Source organism: Lasioglossum baleicum, chromosome 3 (genome assembly GCF_051020765.1).
Source record: "Lasioglossum baleicum chromosome 3, iyLasBale1, whole genome shotgun sequence".
Lineage (NCBI taxonomy): Eukaryota > Metazoa > Arthropoda > Insecta > Hymenoptera > Halictidae > Lasioglossum > Lasioglossum baleicum.
Window position 1 is genome coordinate 4,190,200 of NC_134931.1, and position 18,288 is coordinate 4,208,487.

Consider the following 18,288-nt stretch of genomic DNA (forward strand, 5'->3'; position numbering starts at 1 on the left):
TTGCTCGCTGACGGCTGCAGTCGAATCAGGCTGGATCGTCGTAGGAAGGACGATGATCCTCACTCGTCCTGGGAAGATCACGTCGTCGGTGATCCTCGGTTGGCGGGAGATACCCCGCTGTTGTCCTCCGTCCCGTGTTCGTTGACGCGCACGAGCTTTCGTAATTGATAGCGGCGAATGCGAATTGAATAGGAAAGTATCGCCAGCGCGAGGATGTAGGGAGAAGAACTAAGCGAGACTCACTTATTAAATTAATAACTGGGAATATATTTGTAACGTATGAAATGAAATTATAATGAACTAGAAGCGCGTGTTATATCAGGACCGCTCAAAGGCGGATGAGAGCGAGGACTCGTCGGAGTCTGGACCGGGACATCCAGGAGGCGACGAGCCTCGCTGGAGTCTTGAACGAACGTGACAGACTGGCTGTCCGAATTGAACTGACTGAACTCTTTTTAGGATCGTGAGGTCGAATACATAGGTGTCTTATTTTCTACCGGATGTCTCGTTAGACATAACGCTATGGATGTTATGAGGAGCGCGCGATTAATGATTACGGTGAATGCTACGTGATACTGTTACGGGGAATACATTAAGATATGATTATTATACAAGGGTTAAGATAAGAATGGGTATATGGTATGAGGTGAGAATCGGATCTGATGAACGGAGCGAAGTATGACTACTTATAACTAATCAATATTCTTAATAATTACGGTTACAATATCCTACTCTTATTGGCTATGCTTATAACCTATGGCAACACGTCGGCAGACGTGACAAAGTTTCTTTAGACATTAGTGACTACAAATAAAAGCGTGGAGCGCCCACGTCAATATAGAGTTTAGCGCTCCACGCTTTTATTTATAGTCACTAATGTCTGAAAAATTTATTTTCTCCCTTTTAGTGCATTTTAATATAAGCGTGGTTTTTAAAAAGTTTAGTTATACATTTTTTTTTACTTAAAACAGAACAGTAACTTGTCCCAGTTTCCAGAACCACCCGCTATATACATATAATGATGAACCATTTAAAAATGCAACCGGTTGTGTTTCATTTGAAACGGGGCACGAACTTTCGCAATCATCCAATATTTAAGGCGATCAAGTTATGTTGTTCGCCCTTGTATAAACGCTCGCCTCGTTCTTGGATCACGAGTCGCTGGTTTCGAGGGGGTGAGTTCGGAGGGTGGCGTTTCGAGACGGCAACACGAAGGGGCCCGACATACGCGTACACCCGGTAAATTGATCCAAGATCAAAGCCGAAACAATCACAGGACTCACTTCAAGTTTCCCTCTTCGTTTTCCCCGCGTCTTTCACCGTTCGCTCGTCGGTCTCCCTCGGTTTCTCCGGTTGCGGAGGGTTCCACACCAACAAGGGGGTGGAAAGGTAACCGCGTGTGTAACCTCTCTCTCTCTCTCTCTCTCTCTCTCTCTCTCTCTCTCTCTCTTTCTCTCTCCACCCCCGACAACCACCCTCCAACGACTTCCTCTTTGTACCGTGGAGAGACCAGGTGATACCGCGCGCCGTTTCTTTCCTACCCGAGGAAATGAATGTAAAACGCTCTTTTCAAGGCGGAAAACGCCGGTTAGACTTTGTTACGCGAACGCAGCCACGGTCAGCTGCTCTTACGAAACTCGATTGCATATTTATTCGACATTTCCGCGATCTCTGTGTTTTCTCCATCACCCCGTTCCCCTTTTATTCTCGCTCGAACCGCCAGGAAAACCCGCGGGTTGGTCTTGTTATTGTGATCGCCGCGTCCGCACCCCGAGTGACTTTAACGACTTCTTCGAATGTTTCTTACGCTCGTTGTTGTTCCAACCCGCTCCGGGGATGCAAGGATTTTTCCAGTGCACTCTCTTCCGTTCGGGTTTGCCAAATTTCTTTCGACGATGCCTCTGCTATCGGGTCGTTTCGTTTCGACACGAAGCTCCAGCAGTACCTTAATTTTTCTTGGAAGTTCACTCTTCGAGGAAAGCGAAACTGTAATCATCCTTTTCATTCGATTCAATAAAAATGTTCAATATTACATAATACACCCAGAAAAAAGTAAAGAAACATCGAAAAAATTGATTTATATTTTATTTAAGTACGATGCACCATAGAAAAACTCGTGAAAAAAGTTAAGAACAATGGTGTCGACTTATTACTGAATTTTTGTGGAACTGGTATCTTCAAAACTTCAATACGAAATATGCATTTTTCTCGAATTTTTGGAGATTTCCAATTTTTTTAAACCTGTTCGCAAAATCTGAAGAAAGTACACATCAATAGTCACGATGAGACACAATTAACCTAACAATTAAGAACAATACTGTCAATATTATGTACCGAGTTCTTATAGAACTGGTATCTTCAAAACTTCAATACGAAATATGCATTTTTCTCGAATTTTTGGAGATTTCCAATTTTTTTAAACCTGTTCGCAAAATCTGAAGAAAGTACACATCAATAGTCACGATGAGGCACAACTAACATAACAATATGAACGTGGCACTCTGAAAACTTCGATATAAAATAGGCAATTTTATGCTTCCGAATTTTCTTAAAATTCGATTCTGTAGCCAAAAATTTTGAAATAATTCACTGTCATGCGTGCTATTAGGTAGAATGTTCATAAATTTTTTCGTAATTTTTTTGTGGAGCAGAACGGAAGATTTAGAGAACAGAGAATTTGGAAGAGTTTATTCACGAAACCGGGCTCATCCTGTAACTACCGTTGCGGTAGGGATACCGTCTTAAAACTTGTTTCAAACCTCGACTTGTTGATGAAAAACAATGAAGAAGTTGAAGAGACATGACAGTTGAATGTCAGAAAATAGCTATGAAAGAATAGCTGGGTGAGAGGTTCCGAGGGAAAATGATGCCCAGAGGATAAAGCCTTTCCTGATCGTCATCATAATTTCCCCGATAAGTCGTCTGGAAGGAACAGTTCTTATCGAACGTCGGCGCGGCGCGGCTCCTCGCATCTTTCCGTATATCGTTCGATTTAGCGCGATATCCATTGAAATTTGAATTCCAAGCGACTAAAGAAATCAACCGGCTGCTAGGTCGTGCACCGTTCGAAAGCATCGACGGAAGCGAATAGGGTTGATCGTATTCTTCAATGGAGAACAGGAGGAGAGAGGTAAAAGACCGAAAAAAGAGGAGCACTCACCCCATATTCGTTCTTCCACAGTAGACTGCGCCCCATCGGAGATGGATAAAAATTGTAAATTGCTGATTTATCCGCTTTATTCGCTCAAGCACGGATGATCGATTACTCAATTACTCTCGGGTCCCTTTGTACGGATGATGGGATACGTAGCGGAAGATACGTATTTTGCATCGGCAAAGAAATACTCGAGATTCAAGCTGCCACGCGAAGCTAATTCCTATAAGCTCTGGACAAGGATACTCGATCTCGTTTACTCCGACTGAAAATGGAAAACAACGCTTTCGTAGTATCCAATAAATTCTGTCCTAGATATGGAAAAATATTCGACAAGATTCTCCTCAATCAGGAACCAACAACTCACCCTCAATAACATAGTCTAATCATTTCATTTCGGATTATTTTGTGTAAAAGTGGATATTTGAGCTACGAGCAATTCTTCAGAGGACTTGAATGTTAATTACCAGGTCATTTGGAAAGTTCGTAGCCTGACACATTTCGTTGTTGAAAACATCCGTCCTTGATGTGAACATACCATACATTCCAAATCGATCTGTCAAATAGCTTGCTTTAGGCAGCTGATTAAAGTAGACGTGTTTGCTTTGGTTAGAATAATGGGAAACTTGAAAAATCGTGCAAACACTGAATATTTATATGAAAAAGTGGAAAGAAAATTTTTGATGATATGGTGAATGTGTTAGGGGGCAGTGCTCCTTCATCTGCAATGGTAAAAAATGCGTTGCTCTATTTAAACATGGTCGTACAGACATTAATGATGATCCACGTTCAGGACGTCCAAGAACTGCAACCACTTCAGAAATGATCGATCATGTCCATGATTTGGGTTTGGAAGATCGCCGACTAACTGTGGTTGATTTAGCTGAGGCCACAGGCATCGCAACTGGATCAGTTCATGAAATCTTAACTAATGAATTAGGTATGAGAAAGCTATTGACAAGATGGGTGCCACATTCGTTAAATTCGGATCAAAAACGCATTCGCGCGAAATGTTTTCAACAACATTCGGATCGTTTGCAAAAAAATATAATAAAACTGACTTTGTGCGTCGATTTCTAACCATGGATCAGACTTTGGTTTACCACTATGATCCTGCATTGCGACAACAAACCGCAGAGTTGACTGAGCCCGGTTGTTCAGCTCCAAAGCAACCAAAGTGGTCAAAATCGACAAAGAACGTCACAGCATCCGTTTTTTAGGATGCAAAAGGAATTTTGTTAATTGATTACCTTCAAACCAGGCAAAAAATAACAGGAGAGTATTACTCAAACCTTTTTGACCAACTGGATGCACAAATTCGGGAGAAAAGACCTGGCTTAGCGAAGAAAAAAGTCCTTTTTCACCAGGACAATGCATCGGCTCGCAAAGGTGTTCTTGCAATGGTTAAATTGAAGGAGTTACGCTATTAATTGCTGCAGCATCCACCATATTCACCAGACTCGGCTCTTCTGACTTCCATTTGTTCCCAAACCTCAAAAAATTACTCCGTGGCAGGCGTTTTTCATTTTGATGAAGTTATAGCAGCCGTAGATGAGTATTTTAGAGGTCTCGAGGAAAATCATTTTAGAGATGGGATAAATGAATTAGAAAATTGCTGGAAAAAATGTATTGAGCTTAAGGGAGAATATGCTGAAGAATAAATGGCTATACGGACTTTCTGTGAATGACCAGTACACAATCACAGTACATGTTTATATATATATATATATATATATATTGTTTATATTTATACTACAGGATTATTCTCGTCAATCTCATTAATCATGAACCAACAAACTCACCCTCAATAACATAATCTAATAATTTTATTTTGGATTATTGTGTAAAAGAGGATTCGAAGCTTCTCGTACAGCATAATTATTGAAAACCCTTCTAATATGCTTCCGGTTGATAGAAGCGTTAAGGTGAACTGATCCAAATGAAAAATTCCAATCACAACTAATAGAATGATAATGCAGAACTGAAATTGAGAAGAGGAACGAACGAAGTTTACGGAAACCGAACAAATGCAATGAACGTCCATTGCAGCCGAATAAAACTCCGAAAAGATAATACTATCCAACAAATTTCAACTTTTTCTTTACGTTTGATTTTCGCTGTGCAAATTCTTGTAGTTTTTTGCGCTGATTCCAAATCTTAATTTTTCCCCTAGACGCACAATTTTCGAGAAATTTGATTTTGAGAACAAGACAGATATTTCGATTTTAAACAAATATTGTGATCTTATTACAAAAGATTTTGAATTGTTCTTTACAGCAAAAGATTCTGTAGACTTTCCCGAATACAGTGATGTCCAACATAAATACATTACGAATGTATAAACATGTTTAATCTATGTACGTACATGTTCAGCACAAAAAACTCTATAAGAATCGCACAGTGAAAATCGAAACGTTTTTTGGCTGTTGGACAGTGTAATCGATCCGGGAGGCCCTCGCGGATGGAACCGCAAAGCCCGTCCGATATAGCAAAAGTTCAAGATCAGTCCTTTATCCGACCGCTGTTTACACGATGCGGCAAACACCGTACATTTTCTCGAGGAAAGAAAGCCGGAGACCGCCCCATCATCCGAGGAACGAAGAGCTGCGGGGAAACTGGTTGATGGAAGGAAAATCCGTACAAAAGAGCCGGCAAGGAAAAAAAGGACGAGAGAAGGAGAGGGGGCGGTTTTACACGTGTACCAGTTCCTCGTGGACAGCGTGCTCTCGGAGGTTGCTGGCTGTAGGTTGGCGGGCTTGGAATAGCTGAATAAAGGCGCCGAAGGGCTGGAAGGGTCGAGAGAGAAAGTTGTTGGTGGAAAGCGGCCCCCACGACCGCAAATTCGATAAAGTTTCGAGCTTGCCTCCCTCTCTCTCGGTTTCACGGGAGACTAGTCGAGGAGAGAAGCTGAGGAAAACGGAACCGTCTCGCGACCTCCACTTCCGGCGCTGAAAGAAGGACACGTGGGATGCTGAGAACAGAGTTCGCGGTGAGAGCAGCCCGGAGACAGCGAATCTGGAGGAGAGAATGAACAGCTGACGGAAAATCGGATTTCCTGATATGTAATGAGAGTTTCTTGTCTATCTTCGACCCTGTTTCAAGCACTATTTCGCCGCGAACCTATTCCCGCGGTTTCGGAGACGCGCCCGAAACACTGGTCGATTCTTCTCGTAACTGTGACGTAAATTACTCGATCCATCGAATACACTGTGATAAATTACGGTTAGCGAATTTGCATGTCATCGCTAGTTCGTACTTTACGCAGACAGGTTTGTTATATTCACAGCGAAAAATCTTTTATACTTTGGAACGATACGATGTCATCTTGGAAAGGAAGGGGCGTACCGAGTTTTTCAAACAAAATCCGACGGTAATCCGTCGCGCTCGCCCCCGGTTACCGCGAAAATGCATAAGTTTATTTAATATAGCAAGTTCTCGAAACTTTTGTGATTTAAGCAGCTCGCTGGAGGCTCCCGGTAGCGAAATACCGCGGCGGATCACGGCGGATATTAGCGTGTAAGAGGATTAACTCAATTACGGTCTATTAACTCTTTTTGACGAATATTTGCCGTGACGGCTGGTGGAAGTTTATAGTGCGCTGCGGCGAACCGGCGAGAGATAGTGTCGATGACGTGTCATTTTATCGAATTAGGTGGTTAAGGGTCTTTCAGTTCGGGTCTTACCGTCAAATTAGATCAAATTCTCTTCGAATAATAATTGATAAGTACACGCTACACAGACTTCATGCGTTCATTACGAAAAAATAAAAAAATGCTATTTTTAGTCTATTAACCTTCACTCTGCATACATACATAATACATACGGCTAATGCACGAGAAAAACGTCGCAACTTAAAATTGTTCAGTTTTCGTTTTATTGCATTAAAATACTCGCCACAGTATTAATAAATACATTTTCATGTTCATATATACAGTGGCCCACAAAAGTGTTCGTCCATAGCAATTTTCGCGCCTCAGCAACAGCGAGTTGTAAGAATTCAGCAAGTTTAACCCCGTTTCCCCTAAAATTATGATTTTCAAGCACTCGGATCTTCTATTATAGTGAACAGTGAAGTTGCAGGAACGTTCTGCAACAATTGCACCGACTAAAAGTTAATCTCTCGAGAAAGTTCAGAGTGTATAACGCGTTTTCCAAAATACATATAAGATCGGACGGTACGATTACATTCTCGAAACACCTACCGTGTCGAATTTCGCCGGTAACCTATTCACCGTTCTTTGAAACTCAGCCAGTCATGTAATCCAGCGACGTCTTATCCCTCTTGTAAAACGATACGCTCGAGATCCCATTGCTAAAGAAGTCATTACCGTCCCTGTCTACAGAAGATCTTCAGTACAGGAGCAAACCCGTTCCCTTACCTATTTTCCCGATAGAAGCGTGCCACCTTTATCCAATCCTCTGGCACAACCCGGAGAAAGGAGATGCCCCGGTATGTTTTTAATATGCATAGCTTTGCAGTACATGCAGTTTAGTTGCAAATTTCTTGTTGTTCCGGGATAACCTTCTTCCTAGATAATTTCCTACCCAGGAAATTAAGCTTCGGGTTCTTTGAATAATTTTCATCCTTGCTAGCCGGATGCTACCAGGGAATACACGCGTTTCTAGATACTGTAGGAATTTCAGACGAGGGAATTCTTCGTCTTACATTATGTAAACGACTACACATTTTTCGAAATGTTACAAGGAATTCGACGCGGAATCTACGATAACTGTAACAATTACTACGGAATCATGCTTCGATCGTATTTTACTTTAATATTATTCATAATTTATCACGAAATAATAACAGTTATGTGTTCTGAATACAAATGAAAATTGATGGCCCCTCGGAACCTATGCGCAACGTAGGGAAATATTAAAAAATAAAATCGATAACATTTTATACGTATTACTCTGCGGACTGAGATAATAAAAATATGAGAATCATTGACAATTTTGATTACCTCGCCAATTAATGTTCGGACACTTTTAATATTGGACGATACAATTCGGATTTGCTTTTACGAAGTTAGAACAATTAGTTCACTACATGACGTGAAGAAAATTTTGAAAAAATTGCAATTGGTCTTATTTGCAATTGACATAATTATACAGGGTGTTCTGTTTATCTGATAACGGAAATATCTTGTGACCCACTGAAGTTACGAAAAAGATTTGTTTGAAAAAATTGTTCGGTATGAAGGGTACAATCATATAGTCTAATTTTTCTGAGGACTAGGATGGTGGGGAGGGGGGATTTCAAAGTCAAATTAAGGTTTTTAAATGGAATGTCCTATTTTTTTTATACCATAGATCGAATATATAAATTCATAGATAAATTCTGAGTGTAATAGTGTTGACCTTCATATGCCCTAAACCTAATAGTTAACGAGATATTATCGAAACAATTTTCTTTCTTCTTTGGATAATATCTCGTTAACTATTAGGTGTAGGATATATTAAGGTCAACACACTCTTATACTCAGAATTTGATACTCTATCGATCTATGGTATAAAAAATAGGACATTCTATTTAAAAACTTAATTTGAATAAAATCACCCCTGCCCACCATGCCAGACCTAAAAAAAATTAGACTATATGATTGTACCCTTCATACCGAACAATTTTTGTAAACAAATTTTTTTCGTAACTTCAGTGCGTCACAAGATATTTCCATTATCAGATAAACGAAACAACCTGTATGTATGTAGGATATATTAAAACTTGTGTATTTCACTACTTTTAGTGTATTAAAAGATACTTAGTAAATTGATTTGGCGTCAGAATCGAGTCCACTCTCCGAGACGGTATGTTCGATTGTGCGCGGAATACGACTGGACCAATCGCATCGCACAAATGTATTATTAATTTCTTGATCGGAGTGGAAAGCAATCCGGCTCGCCTTCAGTCGGACGAGCCCGGTTTTCTGGGAATATAAAGCTTTTAAAGCATCCACCGCCGCGAAAAAAACAAACGGCGATGTTTGACGATACCATCCCGCTAAATAAAACGAATTGCCGCTACGTGCGCATCTAGCAAAAAGTTCGCTCGCGGCGCCGTTAAATCAATAGCCCGATTTTGATTGTATAAAAGCTATTCGTCAGTCTACATTCATTACAACAAAAAGCGTTCGGCCGACGGACGGTTCAATTTCGTTTCCCATTCATTTACCCCGGCAATTACAAATCCGTTATATTGCTTCCTTTTTTTTTATCTATTCGACTAATATGCAACACATGCGACGCATGCTGCAATTATACAACTCATAAGTGTGAGACAGCTTACAATTTTTTCCGTCTCCCGGCGATAAATTTTGCGGATTCCCATCGGGATCAATCGGCGAAGACTGGTGCAGAAAATCGGTGAAATTATTTATCACTGCAGTTGGTTGTTTCAACAGTAAAATATATTTTGTTTCACAATTATGGGCATTATAAAAATATTTCGACTGGATATGCCACTTGCAAATTTTTAAAACTTTTTTACCACGCTTATTAGCTTGCCGAGTTGTTGTCGTTGTCGTTGTATGCGTCAAATCTTGTAATTGAATTTTAAATCAGTTCCCGATGAGCTAGAGACTTGAAACTTTAAACATAGCTCAGAACTGAATGACAATGCAATATTAAAAAACAAATTAAAAAAGAAAACTGTGCGTTTAGGAGAAAAAATTTTAATATTAACCGTCACACCTCGCCGCGCGACGCGACACTCGGCAGTGCGTCATCGCGTTCAGCGATCCCCACTCCGCGCGCCAACGCTCCCTACTCCACTACGCGTTCCCACTCCGACTCATCTCCACTCCACTGACCCACTTCGTACCGATGGAACTCAGTGAGCAGTGTTGCCAGATGAGGGGAATCATGGTGAGATGATGTACCCCCTCTCTGATGACCAGACCAGTCTACGGCTCGGGCACCGTGGTCTACGGTCTTAGTGGGGGACGTTGGAGTGTGCGCATGGTGCTGGAATGGGATAATGGAATGGATAAGGAGGAGAGTAAGGACGACCGTTTGATCCTCATTCTGGCGACACTGGTTCAGTATAGTGTTCCGTCCATTCAGTTCCATTTCGGACAATTTCGGACTCCAACAGGAGACGTCGCCTCTCGGAGTCATCCCCTCATTCTATAGAAAATAAAAAAATATATAAAAAAACTTTGTGAAAACCACGCTTATATTAAAATGCGCTGAAAAGGAGAAAATAATTTTTTTATCACATTTGTGACTATAAATAAATAAAAACGTGGAGCTCCCACGAAGATTACGTCAGTATAGTTTAGCGCTCCACGCTTTTGTTTATAGTCACTAATGCCTAAAAAAATTATTTTCCCCTTTTTAGTGCATTTTAATATAAGCGTGGTTTTCAAAAAGTTTTTTTCCATGTCATTTAGTAAACTTCTAACTAGAAATTGAACATAAATCAGTACCGCAATATTATCTGACTCCCTCAGGTAATATAAATGTATGAACGATGCAAATAATTTTCAATTATGTCCGTCTAATATCCCATTCACAGAGCTAACTGTTTTCGTTAGAAACGAGAGAATTGTTGCAACTTCGCTAAATTGTTGAAGCCAAAGCGTCCGTTGACGAGGCACTTCGTCACCGAAAGCAAGGTCTGTTTTTTCAATTTGTTTTTCCTCTTTTCTCTGTATCCCCGCCTTTCATCGACGCGGTTCGTCCATTCGTTGATTTCGTTTTCTCGTCCCCCTTTCTTTTCATTTTCATTGCGTTGAAACCCTTCCGCAGATTATCTGTTTTGTTTCTGTCATTTTCCGTTTGTTAATGAAATCGTGATGAGACAATTTAAATTCGACGGAGCCGCTTGCCGGCGAATAAAAAGCTGCAACGGGTTCTCGTGTTAAGTTCGCGTGTACATATTTGCGGATTCGCAGAGAAATTGAATCTCTATTTGGCTGATTAACGCGGAGTCGTCACGGCTTTTGTTAATTAATCGAGCGCGATGCTTTTTCGCTATTTTCAAAAATAAAATTCACGTTAACGTTTCCTCGAAGCTGTTGTAAAAGTCGGATTAATGGTAGGTGTTCATAAGCATGACATTCGACGGATGAAAAAATTCATGAGCTAACTATTACTCCCTCTGTCTGATAATAATAGTAGCAGTTGATGAATTTAATTAGTTCCATAATAATAGTAGCAAAAGAAAATGAATATAGAACGCAACATTTATTATCAAAAAACGAAAAAACTAGATTACATTAAACAATAAATTAAAAATATTACTCCTAATTTTTGTTTTGAGTGTTCAGATAGTTTCTGGATTTCTCAATAATTTCGTTACTGCATTTTAAACTTGTAGGTAGGATCCCTTGGCTGCGAAGCTTTGTTTCTTTTCATCTTACTTTTACAATGGGTTGACATTCAACTGAAATAAAACAATTGATTTCGATCACCGGATGAAATTAGAAAATTAGTTATAATTCGTAATAATTGAAAGATGTGTCAGAACAAATGACAGATGTCGTGAAACATTGATTTTGATTGAAGGCTTCGCAATTTTGCGCTACAACATCATTTACAGCTGCATTCGCCAATAATTCCCGTTTGAATATTCACTTGCTACTATTATTTTGAGGCAGAGGGAGTATTTTTCAAGGTTCTCTGAAGTTTCACCGTTAGATATGATCTATTATTGGAATTATTTCTTCGTAGTTTAACCTTTAACAGCCGAGGGATGACTCGGAGGCACCACTAAAAATTGTTGCACCATTATTCACAATATTCTTTACATTATTGAACATGTTGCTATCTAATGAATTACTACACAGTTACAATGGAATTATTCTAGGTCGGAAGACATGTTTAATTTTCAAGTTGATACACGATGCAGTAGAACCTCGATTACACATCTAGTCTACCTAATATTCTTGTCTATTTATAATGATTGTAGAACGTTATAATTAGACCCTATGCAAAATAAAAATTTTCTACGTGAATTACAACAAACCGGAGTGACATAGAAACTAATTTTCTCTCATATCTTCAATAGGCTGAAAACAATATAAAAGTATTCTTATGTTTTAAATTACATCTACTAATTTTTGTCATAAATGCAGGAAACGCCGTCTAGTTATAATTTATATGAATACAGTTTATAAAAGGAAGAATTCCGATCGAATATGTAATTTCGGTGTAAAGGTCGCCACAATTTTGTTTAACTAGTGCGCAGTGGTCGGGAAATGGCATTAGCGTTTTGCGAATTTAATTGGATCAGACATGATGTGTCCAATTACGGCTTATCTGGAACTGGATTATAATATGCATTGGGGAGGGGCGAGCTGTATCTACTAGTTAGATCATTCTCGCTCACAGTGTTTCATTTAACTGTATTTTATACATTTTCTTCTGAATGTGCTTCCGCACAGTCTTTCTCAACATGTATAGTGCTTTTATTTTTATTCGAGACTCGATGCAGAATAAGTTTGAAAATAGAAAAGAGCTTGCGAATAAATTAGATATCTGATTTTGGTATACATACGTAGAAAGTAGCTTGTATAACATTTAGTGAGAGAACCGTAAATTAAAATGGATTCAGTGTCGTAACACGACGTTGTTAATTAGACATCCACGTATAGTAAACATATATGTATACCTATACTGTGACTGTTTAATTAACGTTCACAGGGGCCAAGAAGAAATGCTCGTTGCAAATTGACGAAATGTAGACAGACGTTGCTTCTATTATTATAATTATGGTTTAATGGATACAATGGACTAGATGATTTAACCCTTTGCAGTCGAAGCTATTTTAAACCAGCAGACAAGATGGAAATTGTATCGTGTTTGGTATCGTTTCAATCAGAAAATAAGGTGGACTATCATTCTGTCTGTCCTGTATTAGTTCGGATAATCGAGGTTCTACTGACAGAAAATATGGTGAAAATTGTATCGTGTTTGGTATCGTTTCAATCAGAAAATTAGATGAACTATCATGTCATTATCCTGTATTAGTTCGGGTAGTCAGGTTTTATTGGCATCCTGTATTAAACAATTAAGTACGATGGAAATTGCATCATGTTTGGTATCGTTTCAATCCGAAAAATGTCACCAATATGCCGATCGCAGTTTCACAAGAAAATAATCTAACCAGTGATAATAGTCCAAGAAACTGTACACGGTTTCCCGCATACCGAGACATTAGCGTAATATCGAATAAATCCGGAAAAATGGCCCGGTATTTGTCACACGAATTCCGCCCGTAAATCCGTCCGCAGCGTTCTTAGCTAGCGCAGACAACCCTCTCGTTTCAGCAGCCGTATCGTATCGTGTCGATTTGCGGGCCGAGTTCCGGCAAATGACGCCGAGCGTGGCTTTCCAGCCAGCTTTCTGCCTTGATCCCCTTCGGTCGCGCCACTGTCACCGTGCCCTTTCGAAATCCAATACATCGTCCAGTAATTTGCGCCAGCGCTAATACGTTCCCCGGGCTGGTTTTCGACTGTCTTCTGGGGGTTTTTTTGTCCCTCGGCGGTCATGCGTGCACACGTCGCGCCTCTGTGCCGCGCTCGTTCGCCTAAGCGAGTGCAAATGGAATGGGTGGGGCCGGAGGCAAAACTCCGGAAAATTGAAATTAATGAATAACCGGCCACCCCCTTTCTCTCTCTCTCTGTCTCTCTATCTCTCCCTCCCGGTGTCTCGTTCGCCGGCTTTCCAGCGAGCAAGAACTCCGAGAGCGGAAAACTGTCGAGGAACAAAGGGAAAACGCGGGCGGCTGCGATGGGAACACGACGATATAACGACGACACGAAGAGCCAAGGGATTGTCCTTCCTTCCTTCCGTCCTTCCTTCCTTCAGCTCGTCCTTCGGGGACGCCGCGATCTTCGTTCGTGTTCCGTTACAGGGCGACAAATGCTTTTTTAATGAGTGCCTCTCCTCTTACACTCCTACGTCGCATAGGGATTTCGTACTTGTGATGAATTATGCAGGCCGGACGCGACGATCGGGAGCTGGGACACCGCCGCGAATTGTTTAGGAATCTCTTTGCCCAGGTTTTAATGTCCTCGTCGCGGCTGTCTTGTTAATTTGCAGACGAACGATCCCTGCGACAAGGCCAGGGCGCTGGCGATCTCCAGGTCTGCGTTGTACTGTCGCAATCTTGTGCAGGAGGGCACCTTCGGCCGCGTTTACAAGGGAACCATGGAGCTCGCTGGCCGGGAACAGGAGGTCATCATAAAAACCGTGACAGGTATGAATTTCTGATAAGGGAACGTGTTCGTTTGCATGATCGTTTTTGTTTGCATCCTGCGGAGATGGGTTTAGCAGGCCGCCGGATCTACTCTGCTGTGTCAGAGGACATTCACCTATTCGCAAGTGTCACCGAAATGTTTATCTTTGTATGTCTTTCATCAGTTTATTATATTGTCTTTGTTAACGAACAGCAGGGTTGTAAATTGTTATCGAGAATACAGCTGTTACTTCTACACATTGCAGTATTTTTAAGTCTTTCTATATAAAAGAATATTACAATCTTTCTGTTAATAGCGCCATTCTATTGGAATGTTTCTCACATAGTTACAAACGTTTCGGTGCACTTTACAGCAAATGATTAAAAACACGACGAATAATAGCAACAATTGCGCTGAAGTAACGGTCCACGATAAAGTAGAGAGTCTTGTACCAACTGTTGATGTTCTAAACCATGAATGATCTGTAAAACCGAACACCTTTGCAGAAATTCACTCAAGTCGACTACCTTACCGACCTACGAATCAAACACTGATTTCAGCGTCCTCTTCGCAAAAACGACAGTGCAAGAACTATTCGTAGAGCAAAATTAAATACGAGATCAACACGTTGACTGCCAAGCCAGACTTCAAATTGATCACATCGATTACGTTTCATTTATCCATTTTTTACAATATTTTTCGAAGACACTTCTCGTAGATACGTTAATCTTTTTATTGACTCTAGTACAGTAATTCTTCATTTTTAATTCAATTCGCTAGAGACTGAATAATTAAATGACGATTCTGAGGTCTTTCTTTTTAAATGGAATAAGATTTGAATCTCGTTAGTAATCAATGTGCCCATAATGATGGAACTATCTAGAGGTTCATTCTTGACAATATCGTTAAAATTACATTGAATTAATTCAGTTTAAAATAAAATTTTTATATATCAATTGTAAGAGCTATAGGAGCTAAGTAAAAATTTATTTTCCTCATTAATGATTTTATATCGGTATTGTTAAACTCTTTTAATCTTCTTCCTGTTTTGTATTACAACTACTCATTTTTGTCATAAATGCATAGGATCCGCAGTCTAGAAATAACTAATAAACTCATTTTTTTCAATTTTCACATAGACCACTTTCATAATTGAAGGGGTGGATGGATAAAGGTGTCAAGTTTGTTTTCTGTAAAAGAGTTTTTAACAAAATATGTCGTCCTTTTTTGATGAATGAAGATAATTATTATCTTTTTTTGTATTAGAGATCAACCATAACAATATATATATTTGTAATTGATTTGTGTTATTATTTTCATTCATCAAAAAAGGACAACATACCTCGCTAAAAACTCTTTTACAGAAAACAAACAATTTGTTACTTGACACCTTTATCCATCCACCCCTTCAATTATGAGCACATTTAAGCATTGAAATAAATATTCTTTTCTCTTCTACGACATTGTCGGGATAAAGACGTTTCTTTATCATGCTCACAGTTCTTGTTCACTGCGACTGTAAAGAAAATGTTACGGCAAGGGGTTGAAGGCAATTGTTGTCACCGACGTGTTGGTCAACGTGCTAATTAGGACATAGTCAAACCTCGTCTACAAAGACGAAGATTTAAAGAGCGATTTCCAATTCGTGTAAATACGGAATAAACGAACATCGATCGCTGACCAGCAGAAATAAAGATTACCAGCACAGTATCGTACCTGTCCGGAAACCCGGAGCAGTTTCGAGACTCGCGTTTCGAGCTTTGAGTTGCAAAGCGAGAGGCGCGACGAGGAATCGGTGTCACGTCGAACTAATGCGAAAACTTTGAAATTTTAGAAGTGGCGTCCGCTTATCAAGCATCTTTGCTGGTGGTGGAGGGCTCCCAGTTGGCTGGATTAATGCATGCAAACATAGCGTCGCTCGCAGCCGCCTGCCTGGATAGTTCTTGCCCGTTGTTGGCATATACCAGCACGTCGGCCGAGCTGAATTTAAAGTTATACCTTACCGACGGGAATCATCATCCTGTGACCAGAGACCTGGTGCACGTTGGCACTCAGGTTGCCAGGGCGGGAGCGTTCATGCACGGCCGGGGACTCTTGCACAGGTAATTGCCTTTGTTACTTTATACTTCGCTGTTAACCCCCGTCCCACAGTGTACCGAATGCCTAATCTAGGTGGAAAAAAATCATACACTCCAGATACGGCTAATGCGTAGGGATGGAATCAAGTACCTTGCAAACAGGTTCGAACTTTGATTGATTGAATTCGAACTCTCTATAAGTACTTCGAAAAACAGAAATAGTACTCCTGAGCAGAGTTGGGCAAAAATTTAATCAGCGATTGACGACTAAATTTCTACTTCAATCGTTAATCGCAATTAACAATTAATCTCCTCGTTTAGTCGTTAAAATTGTGGTTAACGATTAAATACTTATTAATCATCAATTAATCAAATCATACGTCATCCTATATCGCTGAGAACAAATTCGAATACTATTCTAGATCTCGGAATAAAGTTTTTATAAAAAACGGGCCACTAAAACAATTTTACATATAATTACATACAACTTTATTAAAAATAACAGTAAAAGATGAAGAAACATATTTAACCCTTGGCACTCGAATGACTTTGAGAGAGAGAGGCTCCATTAAAAGTTGCTGTACAATTATTCAAAATATATAATCAATTCCTGAACATTTAAGTATTGGATGGGGTATTATACCAATTAAATATTCACAACATTTTTTAAATGATTGAGAATGAGCACTTGCTTTAACGGAGACACAAGAATGTTCGAGGCGAAAGTCGTCTTTCAATTTCTACAGTCGATTTGTATTTTGCATAAAAATCCGCACGATGTTTCCGTGAATGTGTGAAAATGTATACGTGATTCACGTTTCAGGGACATCGCCGCCCGAAATTGCCTGATCGAGCCAAGCAGTCTCCGAGTGCGGCTGGCTGACACTGCTCTGGCGCGAGATCTCTTTCCTCAGGATTACCATTGTCTCGGCGATAATGAGAATAGACCCATTCGCTGGATGGCATTGGAAACACTCCAACACAATCAATACAGCACGGCTACGGACGTGGTACGCTCATAATTTGTATCGAATGCCAATAAAACGTTGACACCCCCGGTGTCTGCCGAAGACGACGACCGATCGAGTTCCAATAAAATTCAGGTCTAAACGAGGATTCCAGTTGAGCATGGTCCACAAGCACTTCTATCGACCTATCGAACTTTATCGCGCCGTGTTGCGATTTTATAAGCCTCGCCGCGCCATAACTCGGTGCATTATCTCTCTCGTTGCACTACGGTATCCTACTGCCTTGAGATTTCGACAATAATGAAACAGCGCGGATAGATCGAATATTAGGTTGTCTCATTAGTGGACAACGGTTTTTATGCATTACCAGTTACTTGCTTGCTTCTTGTATTTTTCTGTCGCTTAATCCACTGCCCTTTCAGTTTAATTTTTCTTTTTTAATGGTTATTTTACGTCGCACTTAACTGCCAGAGTTTTTTCGCAACGAGACGTACACTTTTTATAAGGTGGGTTCCGAACCACGTTAGGCACCACAGTTTAAATGGCACATGGAATATTTCCAGAGGTGCCGGCGCTTCATTTTAATGATTTGTTTACTCTTATTCTCTACATTTTGTTTGCTCTTTTAAGGGAAAGTTTAATCGATGAGATTTGTCTATAAAATTTCATTGCACGTTTCATTGTACATTCCTGTGATTTTAATCACCGTGGAAATTCATTAACTATTCAGCACAGGCTCTTAGTTAATCGTTACATAGAAAATACTATTATATTATTTTCGACCTATTCAACATGTTAAGAAAGAAAACAAATTTCCGTTTGACTCCAGTTTGTTGCAAGCTAGGTAGAAAATATTTATCGTGCTATTTATAAGGCAATTGAATTATATTGAATTCAATTATTTC

At 40.0% G+C, this 18,288-nt stretch overlaps 1 protein-coding gene across 9 annotated transcripts in view; it reads left to right on the top strand.

Annotated features, from left to right (window-relative positions):
* The window catches only part of LOC143221777 (tyrosine-protein kinase Dnt), a 170,858-nt gene that overhangs the window by 118,339 nt on the left and 34,231 nt on the right, over window positions 1-18,288 (top strand). For all 9 annotated transcript variants that reach the window (XR_013011851.1, XM_076447279.1, XM_076447281.1 and 6 more), the window contains 3 exons: window positions 14,201-14,357; window positions 16,172-16,439; window positions 17,239-17,425. Coding sequence is in view for 8 of the 9 variants with exons in the window: in XM_076447279.1 (XP_076303394.1) it covers window positions 14,201-14,357; window positions 16,172-16,439; window positions 17,239-17,425 (612 nt within the window). In the remaining variant the exon portion in view is untranslated. The remainder of the gene's footprint in view (window positions 1-14,200; window positions 14,358-16,171; window positions 16,440-17,238; window positions 17,426-18,288) is intronic.